Source organism: Gopherus flavomarginatus, chromosome 8 (assembly GCF_025201925.1).
Source record: "Gopherus flavomarginatus isolate rGopFla2 chromosome 8, rGopFla2.mat.asm, whole genome shotgun sequence".
Lineage (NCBI taxonomy): Eukaryota > Metazoa > Chordata > Testudines > Testudinidae > Gopherus > Gopherus flavomarginatus.
The window spans coordinates 100,008,187-100,029,485 of NC_066624.1; the positions used below are offsets into that span (position 1 = coordinate 100,008,187).

The 21,299-nt window shown below is 42.1% G+C and overlaps 1 protein-coding gene across 1 annotated transcript in view; it reads right to left on the reverse strand.

Annotated features, from left to right (window-relative positions):
* SPATA16 (spermatogenesis associated 16) overlaps positions 1-21,299 on the reverse strand; it is a 117,019-nt gene that overhangs the window by 32,899 nt on the left and 62,821 nt on the right. Inside the window, exons 5-7 of the mRNA XM_050965971.1 lie at positions 10,948-11,095; positions 6,467-6,613; positions 4,450-4,562 (exon numbers count right to left, since the gene is read on the reverse strand). Coding sequence (XP_050821928.1) covers positions 4,450-4,562; positions 6,467-6,613; positions 10,948-11,095 — 408 coding nt within the window. The remainder of the gene's footprint in view (positions 1-4,449; positions 4,563-6,466; positions 6,614-10,947; positions 11,096-21,299) is intronic.

Genomic DNA, 21,299 nt, shown 5'->3' on the forward strand with positions numbered 1-21,299 from the left:
TGACTATGCAAACAGTCTTAGTGATTTTAGTAGGGCTCTGTGGGTAGCAAGGTACTACTGTAAGAGTATCACAACTGAGAGCACAATGTATGTTCGGCAAATATTTATCATTAACTCCATGACTTACGAACAGCAAAGCTTGAATGAATTGTATAATTAACTCCAGGTCACTGTGCTGCACATCTGAAGTGGTGGAATTGATTTATATTTAAGACAGCTGCTATTGTTTAATTAGCTCTGCTTTAGCACTAAGATGTTTCCACCAAGGAATATCATTAAAATGTCTAGGAGAAGAATTTTGGGTTGCACAGAATTTTGGTTTGCAGAAGACTTTTGGGTTGCATTTTGGGTAGCTCTGGCTTTTCAATTTAAGCAAAGCTTTTTTGTTTTTGTTTTCTCCTATAAATGACCTTGTTTCCTTTTAACTCACTAGAAGCTTTTGCAACTAACATCAGTAATTGAAGTGGAGTGGTCTACAAAGTGTATTCTTCTTGGGACTACATTTTGTGTAGCTTTTGAGAAATAAATAACAGGTGAAACTTAAATTCTGGCTTCAAGAAAAGCTTGGAATAGTTTCAAGCAAACTGAAGTGTCCAGTTTTTGCATTGCCTTGAATGAAGCTTTAATCAGGGCTAGCAGAATAGACCTTGCTCTGTAGTATTAGGTCTAGCTTGCTTTGTAATCTGATTTTTTGGTCAGGGATGCTATGTTGTCAGGATCATTCTGCACTAAGAAGACTGAAGGGAAGAAAAATAGTTTCCTCGCTCCCCCGCCAGTAACATATTCCTGAATCTTTATATTTTTGTGCAAGATTGACAGCTGCGGGTTCTAAATCAATGATAATTGGTTTTGTGTCAGGTTTTTCTCTCTTCTAGCAAAGCCCCTACTTATGACCTCCTGGTAAAGTGGCTGCTGGTTTAGAATCTATATGAATACATTTTATTCAGTCCACTTAAACTTCTGCTTCTTGTAAAGTTAAGTTGCATTTGAGGAGAACTCATCAAACTTCATGGGTGAAATCCTGGTCTTGCTGAAGTGAATTGAAATTTTGCCCCTGATTTCAATAGGGGCAGGAGATCACCACATCTGTTTTGTGGTTCCTCAGCAGGTATCCATCTCAGCAAGAAAAATAATCTCAGCAAGGGCTAGATCCATAGCTATTGTAAATTGGCATTGTTCTATTGAAGTCTATGGAGCTATGCCAATTCACACCAGTTGAGTATCTGGCTCATAAGCTCAAATAACCCTACCATATATTCCACTGATCTTGTCTCTTATGTTGATTGATTGCATTTCTTCTCTTGCATCTCATATACCAAGATCTCAAACGTGAAACTTTTCTGTTTAGACCATCTAGCCTTGTTTCTGTAAATTCATTTCCAGGATAGACTAGAAATGGAAACACACATTTGCTTGGTACTGAAGTTAGGATTCCTGGCCTGTAATTGCCAGGATCACATCTAGAGCTTTTTTTAAAAATTGGCTTCACGTTAGCTATTCTCCAATCATCTGGTACAGAGGCTGATTTAAGCAATAGGTTACATACCACAGTTAGTAGTTCTGCAATTCCATATTTGAGTTCCACCAAAACTCTTGGGTGAATACCATCTGGTCCTAGGGACTTATTATTGTTTGATTTATCAATTTGTTCCAAAAACTCCTCTACTGACAATTTATTCTGAGACAGTTCCTAATATTTGTTACCTACAAAGAATGGCTTGTTTTGGACCCAGGTATGTTTCCTTAAGGTTTTATATGAAGGTCTTAGAGAAAAGGTGGTAACATTACATACTTCAGAGAAAGTTCTCTGAAAACATCCCCTCAATGTGCAGTGGCAATCAAAAAAGCAAACAGAATATTAGGAACCCTTACAAAAAGGCTAGATAATAAGATAGCAAATATAATGCCACTGCATAAATCCAGACCTTTAATACTGCATGCAGTTCTTGCCACCCCATATCAAAAAAGATATATTAGAATTGGAACCAGGGGTAATCCAATTAAATTAATAGGCAGCACATTTAAAACAAACATAAAGAAGTACTTCACATGATGTACTGTCAACCTGTGGAACTCATTACCAGCGAATGCTGTGAAAGGCAAAAGTATAACTGTGTTGAAAAAAGAATTAGATAAATGAATGGAGGATAAAACCATCAATAGTTATTAGCCAAGGTGGTCAGGGAGGCAACCCCATGCTCTAGGTGTCCTAAGTTGCTGACTGCCAGAAACTGGGACTGTACGACAGAGAATGAATCACTTGATTGCCTTGTTCTGTTCCCTGGAAACATCTGGCATTGACCACTGTTGGAAGAGAGGATACTGGACTAGATGGACCATTGGTCTGACCCAGTGTGGCCATTCTTATTTTCTAAAACTTGGGGTGAAATCCTGCTCCCACTGAAGTCAATAGGAATTTTGTTATTAACTTCAAAGGGGCCAGGATTCCATCCTTGGAAACATCAAAGTTGGAGAGTCTAAATAGACTTCAGGATTTTTTTATGCTAAAGATGCACAAGAACATCAGTAACACATAATGTGCTTTCTCAAAGTGGTGCCATTTCGAATCAGTCTGCACACCAGTTAGAAGGGGATTTAGTTCAGTCAGAGAATGGTCAAGGACAGATGTATTCAAAGAGGCATGCTAACACTGAAAACAAAAAGATATATTTCCTTTGGGATCTGTGCCATGAGACTCTTTTCCCTTCCTCATACTGCGCTAAGAAGCAAATGTTTTATTAGGGTCCATTTCTGCAAGGTGCTGAGCACTTCACCTCCCACTGAGTTTGTGAGATCAGTCCTTTCTTGTCTGTTTACTTATTACGGTCAGAGTGAAGAAGACATAGATTATCCTAGATTTTAGCTAATGTTTTTCACTTGATAGAGGTTGCTAAGTAGCAGTTTTTGTCAACCTCCTACCTACTGTCAGAGAGTAAGAATATTAATTCTGTCATTTGCTAAAACACCTGATGAGGAAATGCCTCTGATTTTTCCAAGACACAGATAACTAGAAAACTGTTATTGCTAGGAAAAAATGTTAACATTAGCATTTGCAGTCTGTTGAGGAGAGGATTCTTCCACTTATATTCTGGAGAACAATTTAAGAATTGCTTTAAAATACTCTAGTCTACAGGCAAATTTCATTTTTGACCTTTTGTGCTAATCAAAAGCCAAAGTGATAAAAAGCTGTGTACATTATAGTAAAAGGTATGGTGTGGAATATGCTAATACATCTACAATATGTCTGTATCATATCTGAAAGTAATTTCATATACTTCACTATGTACGGCAAGGTTGGGAAACTGTATGCAGGGCCGGGGTAGGGGGTTGGGGTGTGGGGTGTGTGTGGGGGTGCAGTGTGCAGGAAGGGGCTCAGGGCAAGGAATTGGGGCAGAGGAGGGGTGCAGGGTGTATGAGGGAGCTCAGGACAGGGGGTTGGGTGCAGGAGGGGTATGGACTGTGGGAGGGGGCTCAGGGCAGGGGGTTGGGGTTGAGGTGGGGTGAGGGGTGTACGAGAGGGCCCAGGGCAGGGAGCTGGGGTTCAGGAGGGGTGCGAGGTGCAGGTAGGGGGCTTAGGGCAGGGAGTTGGGGGGAGGGGTGCAGGAGGGATTCAGACTCCGGCCCGGCACCGCTTACCGAAAGCAGCTCCGGGGTGGCAGTGGCATGCACCAGGACCAGGGCAGGCTCCCAGCATGCCTGCCCCGTCCCCGGCCCCACGCTGCTCCAGGAAGTGCTACAGCCCCTGGGGGAGGGTGAGCGGAGGGCTCCGCGTGCGCTGCCCTTGCCATGCCTCCAGGTTCCTTCCCCGAAGCTCCCAGTGGCCATGGTTCCCCATTCCTGGCCAATGGGAGCTGGGAGGGGGTGGTGCCTGGAGGCAAGGGCAGTGCACAGAGCTGTCTGCCCCACCTCCCCGGGGGCCGAAGGGAAGTGGTGCCAGCTGCTTCTGAGAGCAGCACGGGGCCCACGGCACCACAGAAGACAATCCTGCAGGCCGGATCCAAAGCCCTAGGGGGGCAGGTCCGGCCCACGGGCCGTAGTTTGCCCAGGCCTGATGTAGAGGCTAGGCTGGAATTTAATCTAAGAGTATGTCTACACTACAATAAAACACTCATGGCTGACGCATATCAGCTGACTCAGATTTGCAGGACTTGGACTGCGGAGTCTACGAGTCTATGAATCTATGAGCTACAAAATTGCAATGTAGACGTCCTGGCTCAGGCTCCTGTTGAAGTCAGCTGAATGCTTTGCAAACATACATGCATAGTTTGCCACACGTTAAAGAACCACTAAATAAAAATATTTTCTTGTTTATCAAATTACAGATTCACTTAAATATCTGTCTGAAACAACAGAATAAAAGGTATCAGCAAAACACATATTAATCATCACACATACACAAACCTCTAATACTGCATTCACTGCATTCTATAAAGTAGATTCTATACCCACAGTTAATTTGGTGCCTCTGATAAAATCCATTATTGGCAAGATCTTTTTCCCTATGGTCTCCAAGTGTCTTACGGATTCTTCTCTTGTAAGAGGACTAAAAGGAGCTCTGTGTTCTAAGAAATGAAATAGTAAACCTTGATATTGTTTTTGATCATACCAGTGCACAGTGCACCTTTCATACAAGGTATTCTATAGGGAATTTAGCAAGTGATGTGAGCTCGGGGAAGTGAGAAATTGCTGGGAAAAGACACCCAGACACTCAGCTGGCAGCAGCAGAGAAAGTCAGCTGCAGGAGGGACCTCTGGAAGCTGATGATGTCGCCACGGCCTGGTTGCTTTATTTTATTCCAGTTTTCAATCTGGTCATTCTCTCCCCTGTGCTGGTTGGATGTTCAATCCAACCCCCTTCCTTCATAGTGTGTATACTTCAGCCTCACTCCCTCTGCCTTTCATGCTCCCTTTCTTCCATCCTTTTTCCTTACTCCACTCCACTGTTGAATCTTTTGCTCTTTGCACAACAACAATATGACAGAACCACTGGGGCACTGTTAGGCCCCAAAAAACTGCATTTTCTCAATAAATACAAACATGCAAGACCTACCTACTTACATACTGCTGCTCTTGCTGGTTTCTCATGCTTCTAAAAATATGTGAGCACCTCTCGGGGATTACAAACTATTTAAAGGAATATTATCCTATTCCTATACACCAGGAGTGGCCAAACTTACTGACCCGCTGAGCCGCATACAATAATCCTAAGAAGCTTGAAAGCTGCAAGACATGCACAATCTGCCCTGTGAGGTGGTGCCCGCTGAGGTGAGGGGCTAAAGCCCTTAGGCTCCCCTCCATGCAGCATAGAAGCCCCTAGTCCCACCACCCCACTGCAGGGCAGAAACTCCCCCTCATCCAGTCTGGTAGGTGGAGAATTGGCGGTGCGTGGGGGGCTCTGCGAGCCACACTTTAACTGTAAAATAGCTGCATGCACTCACAAGCCACAGTGTGGCCACACCTGCTATACGCTATACCCTTCCTTCAATAGTTTCTCTACCTTCCTTTGTTTCTGTTTGGCTAATCCCCTTCCAACAAAACATTCCTTCCAAAAAAACTAAAAGGTAGAAATAAATCAACCAACCCACAATAAATCATGGCACTGACGTGACCTTTGCCAACCATCACATTGCTCCTCCCACCCTTTTGTCTGTCTTATCTAATTAGATTGTTAAACTCTTTGGGGTAGGGACTGTTTCTTACTCTGTTTGTGCTTACCATGATGGGGCCCCATTCTTGGCTGGAGTCTCTAGGTACCACCATAATCAAATAGATAATTAAATGTAATACTACTCTGCACTCCTACAATGTTTTCACTCTGTGAGGTAGTGAATTTTAGTCTCACATTCCATACGGTGACAATGAAGCACAGATAAATGAGATGACTGGTCTCCAAAGATTACGGTAACACAAGTGCTTTTTGAACAACTAAAGTTTTCTAAGAGTATCTGAGCACCCCACAATCTTTACTGGATTTATCCTCACTACACCTCTGTGAGGTAAAGCAGTGCTAATAACACATGGGAAACTGCAGCATGCAGAAATTAAGTGACTTGTCTAAGGCAGTTTGAGGGAAGCAGGGAATTGAACTCACATCTCCTAAGTAAGTCCTAGGGTAGCACCATAACTGCAAAACCACCTTCCTCTCTGCAGCTAAGTGAACCATTTATAGTGAATACCTGCCTGCACTGGCATTTGGCAAACAGTGACAAATGTCTACATAGACAAGCTGGGAAGGAGGAGAGTGGGACGTGATGGGAAGTGAGTGGAAAGTGGGGAGGAGTGACAAGTGCTTATATATTCAGGATGGGGAGGAAGTGAATGGTTGTCTGGTTGCATAACGGAATAGACATGCTCACTGTGGCCTGCACTTTAGCATAGTCCCTTGATCCGTGCCCCAACCAGTCCTCTGCCCCTGCTGGTGACAAACCACATTGAATTCAAACTACTAGCAAATCAGCAATGCGTACCTGAAAAGGATGGCAGCTTTTTACTTGATATCTTTTCCAAGAATTTCCCAACATCTTTGTTTTTGAAACCCAGGGTCAACAAATATTGTTGGGGAGGCAAAGAAGCCCAATCTACTGTCTGTGGTAAGATGTGAAGTCCATGAGGATCTGGAACAAGACAGTGATAGCATTTTGCACCCTTGCTTTTTCTTGAGGTTTACATTAGCTCCTCTCTTGAAAAATCTTAGCCTCCTCGCTTGAAAAAGAAAAGTGCTAGAAGAGTACTGCAGTCAAACAAATTTAACATAAAACATCCACCAAAACAAGTGACCAGAGAAAGCCCTTAAACATGTTGTTTGCTTCCTGTGTAAGTAGTTTTTGATATTCTGAATGTTGATGAATTTTTTTCACTGAAATTTAAAATTTCACTAAAAAAGGGTAAAAATGTTCATGAAAATTTTGTCTCGCTTTTTGACTAGCTCATCAAAAAATTCCTAAATTTAATATTTCAACATTTGCTGTTGAAATTTCTAATGTTAACAAAATAAAACCAAAAACCTCAAACACTACCATCCTGCACAAAAAGCAGGATGAAATTTTAGAGACAACGTTCACAAAAATGTTATCCTGTTTTCTGCCCGCTCTACTTTTAAGATGCCTAGTAATATAGTCAGAGAATGGCAAACAGAGAATGGCATTTACTGCTCTCTGGTTTACCAGCACATAAATAAAATACAGTGAGCTAGATATTCCTCTTCCCTGGTATTATGCCAATTGCTCTCCATTAACTTTGCTAGAGTAACTACCAAGTTCCATTGATGTGATCTCCGAATGTGTTCTATTTGGTAGAGTCCTGGTTTTACTCATACACTGTACTCTGAATGCATGCACGTTGTGTATGTGTGCAAATATTTTAAATGATCTAATTTTGTGCTGTACCACTCCATTCTTTTTATGTCATTTGTATATACAGCGTTTACGTAGCAGGTGGTTAACAGTCAGAAATTATAAAGCCCTACCTGCTGAAGTTTTATGTAGCTTTTAATAGAATGCTCGGGGCTTGCAATTGTTGGTGCTAAAAGCCATACCTATAGTCTAAAAGCTTTCTGCCTCTGATGGATTCAAAAGTTTAAAATAGACAGCACTGTGCATTCAAATTTAAAAATATACCTCCTTTTCTCCCTGCGGATCTAAGGAAAACTTGTGGAGAAATTCAGTATGATACATCCTGACAATAAGTCAAAACTTGAACCAAGATCTGGATGAATGAATGTTACTGAAATTCATGATTAAGGTTATTTTAACTAACCAGTTAATGAGAGATCTGGTATTTCAGACTGTATTTTCATAACAGTGGTTTAGTTCATATTTAAAATCCTAGAGATGAGGGATATGGAACCTCTCACCTGCAGGTCATAAATTCAGACCTGTGCCAATCTGGCAGTGATGGAAAACTGTCACTGTGACAGATATGTCAATTTTCTGAAATATCTTTGGGAGATCTTATTGAATTAAGTTTAAATAGCTTTGCAGTCAAGTGTATTACAAATACAAAGTTTATGTATTATTGTGGGATTGTATGTAACTTCTTTAGGGGAGAGTCATGGACAATCCAAACCCCGGGAAATTTTATTTGCTTCAACAGACTATTTTCAACAATGTGTCAGACAAGAAGGAACATTCGGGACAAACAAAGTTAAATGGGTCTCCTAGGAAATACCTGACAGGAGGGAAATGCAAATTCTCACTTTTGGACGCAATCTTTCAAAGCTACACTCTGAGGAGAGAACCATTGTATCTGACTGATTACCTATCCCAAGACCCTGAATATCTAAGTTCCAAGCTGTATAAAGGAAAGGCGAACTTATGTTCTTGTTCTGAGGGAAAGCTATTATGAACTTGTAACCACAGAAAACCTCCTGGGTGGGGTTTGAAGGACTGATCACCCACCAGAGATTTTGTTGCAGTTGGGGGTGATCTCTGGTAAGATTAGCATGTGTGTAGGTTCTTTCACTGGTTTTTAATATGTTGTCTCTGTTATGCTTTCACCTTAAGAATAACTGTTACTTAGAAAGGGCTGTGTGGAAACTTACAACAGCGGACAATTCCCCTGGAGAGAAAGCAACCTGCAGATACTGGTTGTACAGGCCATCTGGCTTGCTGGGGAACTCACGGTGCAGACAGGGGACTTTGCTGGTCAGGAGGGAGAAAGAGATGCCAATCTCCACCTCAGAGAGGCGATGGCTGAAGAGCCAGGAGCCTAGAGGGGGTGTCCTTGCTGGTCCACGAGGTGCAATTGTCTTGAACTATGATAGTCACTAGCTGAAAGCTTTTTGATGAACTAAGTGAAATGGCTTGGGGGTCTCAGTCCAGTTCTGAATACGTCAAGTCACACAGGCCACCCAGAGGATTCAGGGGGCTTGGGGCAAAGCAATTTTGGGGAACCCTTCCATAAAAAAAAGTTGCAATACTATAGAATACTATATTCTTGTGGGGGCCCCTGTGAGGCCTGGGGCAAATTGCCCCACTTCCCCCCCTCCCCCCTCGGGTAGCCCTGAAGTCACAAACAACACTGCTACAGTTGGTGCTAGCTGTTAGCCTTGTCAGCTACCTCAGCAGAGCATCTAGTGACAGTTAATTTTTCCATCCTTGTCCTAAGTTCTCAGCCTTAGAGGGTGCTCCCTGCAGGTCAGAAATGGGGCATATTGGTAGAGAAGTTTGCACTGCAGCATGGCCTATGCTTTACCTGTTCTGTGAACATATGTGGGCTGCAAACTCCAGAGCTGTGAGTTCAGCATCCTTCACCATCATTGCAGTCACAAAAGCAAACAAAATAAAACAAGCCATGCTAAATTTTTTACTGTTTTTTTTAACTTGTATTACACAAAAAGTTGCACGACGGACTCAATTATGATCTCAGATACACAGGAAAATTTCCAGAGAAGTCAATGAGCCAAATTCTGCTCTCAGTTACACCAGTGTCAAACAGAAGTAACTCCTCTGAAGTCTAATGACTGTTATAACCATGCATCTGAGGCCAGCACTGGGTCCATTAGTTTTATTTATAAGCAAAATAATTGATTAAAAGGGTCTGTAACCAGGTCCTCTCCCTTTCCCCTCTCCTTTATCTTTTTTTTTTCTTTCCTTGGATATAGTAGTGAAAGAAATTAAAAATTAAGGGTGACATTTTTGGAATGCCTATGTGATTTAGGCACACAAGTCCAATTGACTTTCCAAGCAACTTGTCCTCCGAGGTCACGTACGGACTTTGGAAAATCCCACCCTCTGTCTATATTGTTTGGGGGAGATGGGATTCTGTGAGTTCTGAGTTTGTCTCCTTTTCAGTCAAGTTCAGGGAGTTTTATATTATACTCCTCTTAATGCCAATACTTTTGTTCCCTGGAAGTTCTCCACAAATTCACATCAGCAAGTAAACAAAAGACAGCTACTTTATAACCTCCATGACAAATAACAAGTCCCTATTTTCTCTATTTAAAAAAACACCACCACACACAGAGGGATGTTCTTCAACTTGTAAAATCAAGGCGATCTGTCTTTACAGTGACATTTTTAAAACAAAACATAAAATGAACAACATAAATGTGCTTAGTTGTTTACAGTACTTGCATGACTTTGTTGTTAGTGCTTGGACTTACTAGACTCTTGTTTGTTTTTTTTATCAAGGAAGTTTTTAGTGCTCCTGAAAGGTTCCATATTGATTGTTCTGAAGGATGAAGTCTTTATTCACAGAGCTGGTATGTCTTAGCAAGCGGTATAGCCAAATAGCCCAATCAATAAGTCTCAGCTCCGACCCAGGGCAATACCTCTAGGAATTAAAGAGCATTTCAGTCTTCTGGAGCATTCTGCTAGAACTGCCCACAAAGCGCCAGCTATAGTGTGAGTTCTTATGATGGGAGCAAATGTCCTCAAGCAATTCGACATACTGAGAAATTTACCTCTCCCTCTGTCTGATCCTCAGTCATCAACACAGTGTGACGCCTTAAGGTCTTCTCACAGTCACTACTGCAGTTAGCAATGATGGCAAGACAAATCTTAGCTCATCATCCACTTTCCTTCTGACCGAGGCCCTACTCACTGTGATCTAAGTGTTTATCAACTCAGGAAAAGACTACTTTAACTCTCTCAACCAGCAGGGGACAATGAGGGTCACATAAAAGATTCCCAAAAGCCCAATGTACAACAACCATTTTGCTGCAATAATGGACGTTAAAGAATGATGCTTTGAGGATTCATGGGTAAAAAACCCTTGTGCAGGTTGTCAGTACAAAGCTCTCCCTTACATTGTGTTTGAGGACTTAAGTGCTACATAGGTCATATGCTGGCTCTCTGCTCAGGGGTGAATTTCACTCCATGTAAGAGTAAGAATTTGCAGGATCAGGCCCCAACCACCCACAAATCAAACTCAATGTTAGCTACAAACACTCAATTCACACAATCCAATAAGGTCCAAAGCCACTTGAAGATGTGAAATCCACTCTTACCTGTATATATGTACTCCACATAATCGGGGTGCTTTTTAGAAAAAGCTTCCTTCATCTTGTCTATTTTGTCAATCTTTGCTTTTGTTGCAAATGGTGTGTACATAACTGAAAAAGATTCCTTCCTGGTGATGGCTTCTTCAATCATAGCCTAGAAAAAAGGGAGAGAAATGATACATACTGTGCTGGTAAAAAGTGAACTGCCATAAAAAAAAATAGGGGAGGAAAAGAAAAATAATTGCAGTCACAGCTGATATTTTTCCCTTTAATAATTGCACAGTCATGCAAAGATAACATATTTAGGTCTTGAATATTAATTAGAGAAGAATTCAAATTAGTTCCAGAAAACATTGCCTATCTCATGCTCAGAAAATCAATTTAATGTAAAAAAAAACATTTGTGAACAGTTTTCAGTGCACTGAGCCTATGTCTTCAATGGGTAAAAAAGTATTAGGTAAACTATCTGCAAATTAAAAAGACCAAACTGATTCCATGTTCTCTGAAGGTCACATCCTTCACCTGAAGTTTTATTCATTATTTGGGAACTAGTTAAACAATACTGTACCCTTACATTACCCCTTGAGTTGGCATGAATCAAGTACTGGAGCTGTATGGAATGTTGGCCTTACATATTAATTCTATACATAGTTTGCATAAAGAGTGAAATTCATGCTTGTGCAGAGGGCCAGAACAAGGTGTATGCATCATGTAAACCCTTAAAATAGGGCTAAATGGTGCATTATGTTGGCCTCCAGAATAGAGGTGAATTTCACCCTAAACGGACTACCAGAATAAAATGAGCAAAGAGTCCTGTGGCACCTTATAGACTAACAGACGTATTAGAGCATGAGCTTTCATGAGTGAACACAATTTTACAGATCCAGACTAACACGGCTACCCCTCTGCTACAAGAATAAAATGAGATCACCGCACCCCACACCTGAACTGGTCCTCAACTGGGGTTAACTACCAGCATAGATCAGAACAAAATTGCTCAGCATTATTACTGCCCCTGCACAGGGCAGGATTTAACCAGTTTCTGAAACAGCATTGAACACAGATTGTTCATTCTGATTTGCATGTCCATGTTCAACACTGACTCAGCTGCATCCATTACAGATATATGCTGCATTTTCCCTAATGTCGACAAAGCTTCAATAAAATTGGGAAGACTGAAACATTTCTTCAGTGTAACTTTGTTTATGTGTAATCATTGACCTAACATAAGGTAAATGGAGACAATCACAAAGAAATAGCATAAAGAGACAGATCTGCATATTCCAGCAGGGAATAGCCCTTGCTTCACACCTTATATTGAAGTGAATCACTGCAAATCTCAGTTTTTGAACTGAGCTTTGAACTGAGCTGTTTTACTGACAACCCAAATGGACCTTACTTCAGTTGTTGAAGTCATTCCTCAGTGATATAAAATTGCCCAGGAAATAATGAGCTTATCTGAGTGACGTGCTCAACAGACAATTGTTTCTGCTAGGCTGGAATGGAAGACTGCAATAGGACACGAGCTAAGTATCTGTGTCCTTTTCTATAATGGCCGTAAGCAGGTCCTTTTATATGCATTGTACCAATTTACTTCTAGTAGCAGAATACTGGATCCAGTGAAAAGATCTATTCTCTTTGTAGAATGTGTCTTGCAAATGACTTGTTTGTGGATGTGGTTAAGAGTCCGAGGGTCCGCCGTTCATAAATATTTTCAAAAGGAGGCAAAATTCAGAAATAGGCTACTTTACACAGAGAAAACACATGCTCTCAATAGTAAGATAATACCATATATATGGTAATGATACCCACTGCATAAATAAATTGATACAACCATGGAATATAATGTGGACCCAAGAAATTAACTGCACTTGGGCCCAAATCCATCCTTCTCCTTTGCTGGCCTGGGCAGCCCTCACGGCAGCAGAAATGGAGCAGTTTCACTCTGCAGGGAGTCAAACAGGATGCCAGGGACACATGCAGGGAATTGTAACCCCTATGCAATGTGAGGCCCAAAGCCATAGAATGTGCCTATGCAATCATGCTCACAACTCTTGGTAGGTAAGGCACAGTCTTAAAGGAGCTGCAGCTGAGTGGACCTTCTGGTCTGTTTCTCCCAGTTTGCAGGTGTAAGGGTCATTTAGACTACTCCTCTCCCTTTTGCCCTGGAGGAGTTCTCCAGGACCCTGCCACAACACTCAGGTTGGGTATTTAGGGTGGCATTTGGGACTCACTAAGTCCTGTTAGCCTACTCACTTGCCTTCTGCCCACTCATCCATCTCTGCTGGGATGACTTCTAACATTCCAAACCTCTGAGACATGGAAAATAAAACAAAACTCTATCTTCTTTCACCCTAAATATGGAATAGGGAAAAGCCAGGATTGAAAATTACCCTGCTCTGCAGTCCAGAATGGACAATATTCAGTCTTGGAGCAGTAACAGGTTTAAAATATCTGTTATACCATGAGCCACCAGATGTAGGGACACTAAGGATATGTCTACACAGCTAAGAAAGACCCATGATGACGAGTCTCAGAGCCTGGGTCAAATGACTCGGGCTCAAGGGGCTGGAATAATGGGGCCAAAAAAGAGCAGGTATATATTCATGTTCGGCCTAGAGCCCAGACTCTGAAATGCAGCGGGGTGGGTAGAGAGGGTCTTGGAGCTAAGGCTCCAGCATGAGCCCAAATGTTTACACTGCTATTTTTAGCTCCACTGTGTGAGCCCAAGTCAGTTGACCAGAGCTCTGTGACTCGCTGCTAAGGGTTTTTTTGGTGGTGTAGATGTATCCTGACAGTTTCCTTCTTGTGAGATGGGATAATAACATTCACATGATATATATCTACAGTAGCCATGGCTAGCTCTGGCAAGCTGAAAAATAGTAGACCTTAAAATAGCAACATCATGATTTATAGGAAAGCTCTTTCAGATGTTGTACATTAGTTTTATGAACTCTAATTTGTCTATCACTCTAGGATTTGCAAAACTTGGCTTTAGGGATGAAGAAAAATAGCACCAAGAGACACATTTTTTAAAAAGCAGAGGCACAACTATTTGCACACTGTAGTATGATGGTTACCCACTCTTGCCCTTCGGGGCTTAAAACAGTCCAGAAGAGGGCTGTGGCTGGGGCAATAAGTTTGGGCTGATTGGGGGAAAGTAGGCTTAGTTGGGGCTGTTCCCCAATCAGCCCAGCTGACCCCTATAAAAGGCTATGAGCCAGAGGCCCAGGCAGTCTCCCTCTGCCTGTAGAGGGAGAAGGGCCTGGCCAGGGAGCTAGAGACAGGGTACCTGAGTGGAGCAGGGCTAGGGAAAGGCGGAGGAGCTCGGGAGCTCCAGCCTGGAAAGCCCCAGGCTGCAGCCAAGCATAAGGCCAACGGGTACATGGGGTTGCAGAGGGCAGCCCTGGGGTAGGCAAAGGCTGCAGGTCCAAACCCAATCTTGCCAGTGATGAGTAGGCTGATACTGCAGTCGGCCCCAGGGCACGGGGGCTAGACGATGACTGGCAGTAGCCTTATTCTGAGGTGAAGTGGGGATAGTGGGCGGGGGTTCCCCTGGGAGGGGGAGACCCAGACTGTAGGGGTACTGCTGCAGAGCAGCACCCAGGTAAAGGGGTACTGGGTGCAGGCGGGACACAGGGCCAGAGGACAGGTGGATCACTGGCCTGCAAAGGGCACTCTGGGCTGGAAATCGAGCTAATTCCCTGAGAAACCAGCAGGAAGCGCTGCAGGGGTGAGTCCCGCACTTTTACACACACACACAATCAGCACAACTTACAGTTCTAATACAAGTACTCAACTGGGTTGGCATTTTTGTGCCGATATTGGGCACCCATTATTAGCATTTAACCATAAAGATATAGAAAACAATTGTCTAATATATAGTCTAAATGGAATGCATAGTGGCATGCTGCCGTGTAGAGGCTTTATTGGAACTTACTTGCATAACTCACTTTTGGCTTCACCAGCCTTGAGAACAATTCAAAATCATGGCAATAAAACCTTTACACCACCATGTACCCATAAACAGTCTGTGCAGTATGCAAACAGGTACTGGGTCAGAGTGCAATATGGTAAAATATCACTCAAAGGGGAAAAAATAGTTCCTTAGATTTTGATCAATACTACTACTGAAGGTCCTGTTATTATCCAAGAGTAATTTTTTTCTCCAGCTTCTGAGCCTGCATGTAGCTGCTATTTGTTTTATTATCCCCTTGGATTTTTATGGGCTAAAATCTTTAAGGACATAAAAACTTCAGGGCATAAAAACTTTGGAACAGAAAACTTTATGCAGTGGGGTCCCTAAAGATTTCTCTGCTGAAGTCTTTATGCACTGAAGTCCATATGCTCAGGAAGACTTCAGCACAGAAATCTACAGGCATGTCTAGGCACTGAGAATGAGATGGTAGCAACTGTTATTCCCCTTCCTGTGTGCACCCAGAGCCCATTCAGTATCCATTCATGTTAGTGGAAAGACTTCCATTGATTTCACTGGACTTTGGATTGGGACCCTGGAGAACAGGATTGGGGAAGTCATTCTGTTTCCTGCCTTCATGCTTTTTGGTGGGCTCTGCAGAGAGGCAGCAGGAAGAGGATGGTGCTAATCTACTCCACCAGTGGCTAAATCTTCACACCCCTGCATAAGGATGGAGGTGGACACCCTGTACATAGGCAGAGACATCTCCCTATGTGCTATATAAGGCTGTGGCTGAATTTTCACACATGCCCGACATAAGTGATTTTTGATGACATCTCAACGATGGCATTGGCGCTTCTTTGACCCCAGTGTGATTAGAAAAGAGGGTGAAGGGAAACACCATCAAGAAACTCAGAAAAAGAGATGGAAAATTGTGAAATCTGGGACTTCTGTGAACACCACAATAAACATCTTCCCTACAGGTCACACTGGATTCTAGTCCTTTGGGACTAATGTTGTCCTACCATGTACAATGCATTGGGATGAGGAAGGTGACAGCAGCATAATATGGTGTCCCCACACAGACAGGTGGGCTCCCACTTCCTTTAAAAAGGAGAGAGGAAGGAGTGTGGGATCTCTTGTCCTTTGCTCCAGGCTTGCTATATTTATGTATAAACATATATAAAATGCCAGGCTATACCTAGAGTTACAATATAGTCACAATGAATCTGAATGCAATTTTTTTTCTTTATAAAAATGTGAAAGATTTTTAGACATTTCAAACATTCGCCTCCCCAGACCTCCCAAATTTGGGGCAAGTCAAGTCTCCATTCTCTCTCATTCAGGGCTTGATGTAGTGCTGATTGAAGTCAATGGAAAGACTCCCAATTAGGGGGCATTGAATCAGGCCCTTGTTGAGCATTGCAAAGAATCAAAAGTACCCTCTTCGGCAGCACATTGAAACATAGGAATTGCTATACTGGATCAGATCAGTCCCTCCAATCAGGTATCATGTCTCCAACAGTGGCCAGTACCCATTGCTTCCGAGAAGGTATAAGAAACTCTTTAACAGGAAGATAGTCCGTGGTTGACATGCCCTGAAGAATGAGGGTTTATATCTTTTCCAAAAGGGGCATGGAACGGCTACCCTATGAGGAGAGATTAATAAGACAGGAACTTTTCAGTTTGGAAAAGAGACAACTAAGGGGAAATATGGTAGAGGTCTACAAAATCATTACTGGTGTGGAGAAAGTAAAGAAGGAAGTGTTATTTACTCCTTCTCATAACACATGAACTAGGAGTCACCAAATGAAATGAATAGGCAGCAGATTCAAAACAACCAAAAGGAAGTATTTCTTCACACAATTCACAGTCAACCTGTGGAACTCTTTGCCAGAGGATGTTGTGAAGGCCAAGACTATAACAGGGTTAAAAAAAGAACCAGATCAATTCATGGAGGATAGGTCCATCAATGGCTATTAGCCAGGATGGGCAAGGATGGTGTTCCTAGCCTCTGTTTGCCAGATGCTGGGAATGAGCAACAGGGGATGGATCACTAGATGATTACCTGTTCTGTTCATTCCCTCTGGGCACCTGGCATTGGCCACTGTCGGTAGACAGGATACTGGGCTACTGGACCTTTGGTCTGATCCAGTATGGCCGTTCTTATGTTATGCTTAACGTTTCCATGGTTTATCAAAGGAATGTTTAAGATTACATTGCTATCATGACAATTAAAAAAAAATTAAACTAAAAAAATTCCTAAATAAAAAGCTCTGTCTAGACAGGGTCAAGGGTTTAAATACATATTCCTTAAACAGAAGAAACACCACGTATCCTGTTTATTGCTGACTGCCCAACTTCTGTAGAAATATATCAGAGACACCTATACCATGTCTACGAATAAGCGGTTTCATAGACCTTTTAATGAAACTTAAATTTTAGCCAAAACAATCTTACATTGTCTCTTTAATAACCTTTAAAATTTTGGCAAGAACTCATAAAATTCCCAGGTAGATTTACAAGAAACAAAGCTTTCCTATGCCAACTTTTCATGGCAGATGATATAACCACTTTTCTTTAATGAAGCTTTTGCCATTTTGCCTCTCTCCTAACAGACATGGGAGAAGAAAAATTACAGCACGGCTGCAAATTCTTCATAATGGTGACAGAAGCTTTCGTGGCTACCCTCCCTAACCTTAAAGTGCATCAAGGTTTAATTTGGAAAATCCAATTATCTTGACATCTAGAGTTAGCTAAAAATGTAGACATCTAAATGCTGAGCCTTATCACAGGGCTGGAGTGCAAGCTCAGCCACTGTCATGTATACATTGATGTTTTTATTGACGATTTTTATGAATGTAATGATATCAGGCAGGGCAAAGCTGAAAGCCTCCTCTACAAATGGTTACTGCTCGGATGCTGGAATGTTACACTTCTTAGAAATATGGGAACACTACAATGGAACCTACACACTGTCCTCTATATTTTTCCTAATATGAGGGAATATTTGGCAGCTCTGCACTGTCTGTCAGTGCTGCGATATGACTATCTTCTTATCGTTGTGATCTTCTTATGTTATTTTCATTTTTCTGGGGGAAAAATAGGTAGCACGCTCTTTTCCTTAATCTGTTTATGCTATGAAAAATCCTATATTGTACCGTAGGTGAGAACTTTCTGCTTATCTGCCATGTAATACCTCCTCATTAACGTATGTCACATCAAATGTCAGCTTATTTGGGTTCTTAAATTATTACTGTATTTAAGTCACTACCAGTTTTTTTATGTGTGGTATATTTTTAAAATCAGCTTTGCAGAGCAGCATAAAAATATATCTGTGTATTCTGGTGAGTTCTAAAAGGTGGAAGCAGAAATGCTTAAGATGGTTACTTTACTGTTCAAGATGTATTTGATTTTTCCATAACTGTCATTTTATGTTTTGAGGAAGAGGATCTAGGCTTTACACCCTTCTGTAGAGATCACAACTCATTAAAAAATATGGGTGGCAGGGAAAGGGAGAATTCTAGGCTGTTACTGAAATTTCCTGAATACATTCCTGCTAGTTGGGGAAAGCAATCAGCAAGGTATCTACACAGGTCTACAAAAGCTCACTCCCAAATCCCACAAAACATGCAGGAATGATGGCACTGGAAGTGCTCATATCTCATGTAACACGTTTGCAAGCAAATCATGAGTGACATCAACTGTGGATTAGGAACTGAATCTGTCCTTTGTGCCCCAGGGTAGGAGTCCCAGTGATGAATTTTATTCAGAATTTCTCTTAGTTGTGGGTTGGGGAAGAATCAAGCCAATTGGATAGAATTATCTGGCATAATGAATGAGGTATAGCTAAATTTGTAATGGGTTAAAGGGGGAAAAGTAGTTGCTAAAATCTATAATTCAAAGACCAACTCACTTGGAAATTCAGCGCAACACCAATGCAAACTATGGTAGTCCACTGAACTGGTGCCCCCACATATTTGTGGGGAATAATGAAGTTGGCCCAAAGAGCTTTTAACCAACATTGCTAAATGTTTACCCTTTCTTTATAAACAAAAAGATTGTTTTGATAGTGAGCAGGAGTAGAATTCCAGCAACTGAAAAGGAGAATTTAATGTGACTTTGTCCCTGTATAACCGGGCTTTCCTTCTAGCACCCGCTCAAAACACCTACAGTTGTGGACCTTTGTTGCCATCGGTGCCTTGGGAAGGTGGCTGATATTTGAATGCTCTGCCCGTTGTTAGGTTTCTCCAGTGATATAGGCAAGGAATTATAAACTGCAGAAGTTTTAAATAACTTGGTCTCAGAAAGAGAGGACAGTCTCACACCACATGGGTGGAACCAAAGGCTCAGCATCATTCAGCACGTGTACAATCACACCTAGAGGTTAAAATCTACACAAAGGAGTCTGAACTCACCAACTGACTCCTCAATGTGTTCATCGACTCATAGATTTTAAGGTCAGATGTGACCATCATGATCGTCTAAGTCCAGTGGCTCCCAAACTTGTTTCGCTGCTTGTGCAGAGAAAACCCCCGGTGGGCCAGGCCGGTTTGTTTACCTGTCGCGTCCGCAGGTTCGGCTGATCACGGCTCCCAGTGGCAGCAGTTCACTGCTCCAAATGGGAGCTGCTGAAAGCAGCAGGCAGTATGTCCTTCATCCCGTGCTGCTTCCAGCAGCTCCCATTGGCCTGGAGCAGCAAACCGCGGCCACTGAGAGCCACGATTGGCTGAACCTGCAGACACGGTAGCTAAACAAACCAGCCCGGCCCACCAGGGGCTTTCCCTGCACAAGCAGCGAAACAAGTTTGGGAACCACTGATCTAGTCTGACCTCCTGCACATCGCAGGCCATAGAACCTCATCCACCCACTCCTGTAATAGACCCCTAACCTCTGGGTGAGTTATCCTCAAATCATGATTTAAAGACTTCAAGTTACAAAGAATCCACAATTTACACTAGTTTAAACCTGCAAGTGACCTGTGCCCATGCTGGAGAGAAGGCAAAAAAGCTCCAGGGTCTCGGCCAATCTGACCTGAGGAAAAATTCCTTCCTGACCCCAAATATGGCGATCAGTTGGACCCTGACCATTTCTTGAAAACCCAACAGCCAGACACCAGGAAAATAATTCTCTGTAATAACTGAGAGCCCTCCCCATCTAGTATCCCATTATCGGATATTGGAGATATTTGCTGCTAGCAGTTGCAGATCAACTACATACCATTGTAGGCAGTTTCATTCTATTATCTCCTCTATAAACTTATTAAGCTCTGTCTTGAAGCCAATTAAGTTTTTAACCCACACTGCTCCCCTTGGAAGTCTGTTCCAGAACTTCACTCCTCTGATGGCTAGAAACCTTTGTCTAATTTCAAGCCTAAACTTGTTGATGGCTAGTCTATATTCTTTTGTTCTTGTGTCAACATTGGCACTAAACTTAATTAACTCCTCTCCCACTCTGGTATTTATCCCTCTGATTTGTTTACAGAGAGCAATCTTATCACCCATCATCCTTTGTCTGGTTCGGCTACACAAGCCAAGTTCTTTGAGTCTCCTCCCACAAGGTAGGTTTTCCATTCATCTGATCATCCTAGTAGCCCTTCTCTGTACCTGTTCCAGTTTGAATTAATCTTTCTTAAACATGGGACACAGTATTCCAGATGAGGTCTCACAAGTGCCTTGTATAATGGCACTAACACTTCCCTATCTCTACTGGAAATACCTCGCCTGATGCATCTTAGGATCACATTAGCCTTTTTCACAACCTCATTACATTGGTGGCTGATAGTCATCCTGTGATCAACCAATACATCCAGGTCTTTTTCCTTCACTGTCACTTCCAACTGATATGTCCCTAGCTTATAACAAAAATTCTTGTTGTTAGTCCCTAAGAGCATGAACTTGCACTATTCAATTTCATCCCATTTCTATTACTCCAATTTCAAGGTCATCCAGATCTTCTTATATGATATTCTGGTCCTCCTTTGTAGTGGCAATACCTCCCAACTTTGTGTCAGCTGCAAATTTTATTAGTGCACACACACTTTTTGTGTCAAGGTCACTTTTTGTGTCAATGTTAAATAAGATTGATCCTGAGACTGATCCCTGAGGAACTTCACTAGTAATCTCCCTCCAGCCTTACAGTTCACCTTTCAGTATAAACTGGTCTCCTAACCGAACCAGTTCCTTTCAGTTTTCATCTTAGTCCCCACATTCTCAAATTTAACTAATAATTTCCCATGTGGAACTCTATCAAATGCCTTACTGAAATCCAGTTAGATTATATTTGCATTTCCTTTGTCTAAAGAATCAGTTATCTTCTCAAAGAAAGAGAAGAGGCTGGTCTGGCATGATCTATCCTTTTTAAACAATGTTATATTTTATCCCAATTACTGTTTACTCCTATGTCCTTAACTACATTCTCTTTCAAAATTTGTTCAATTGTA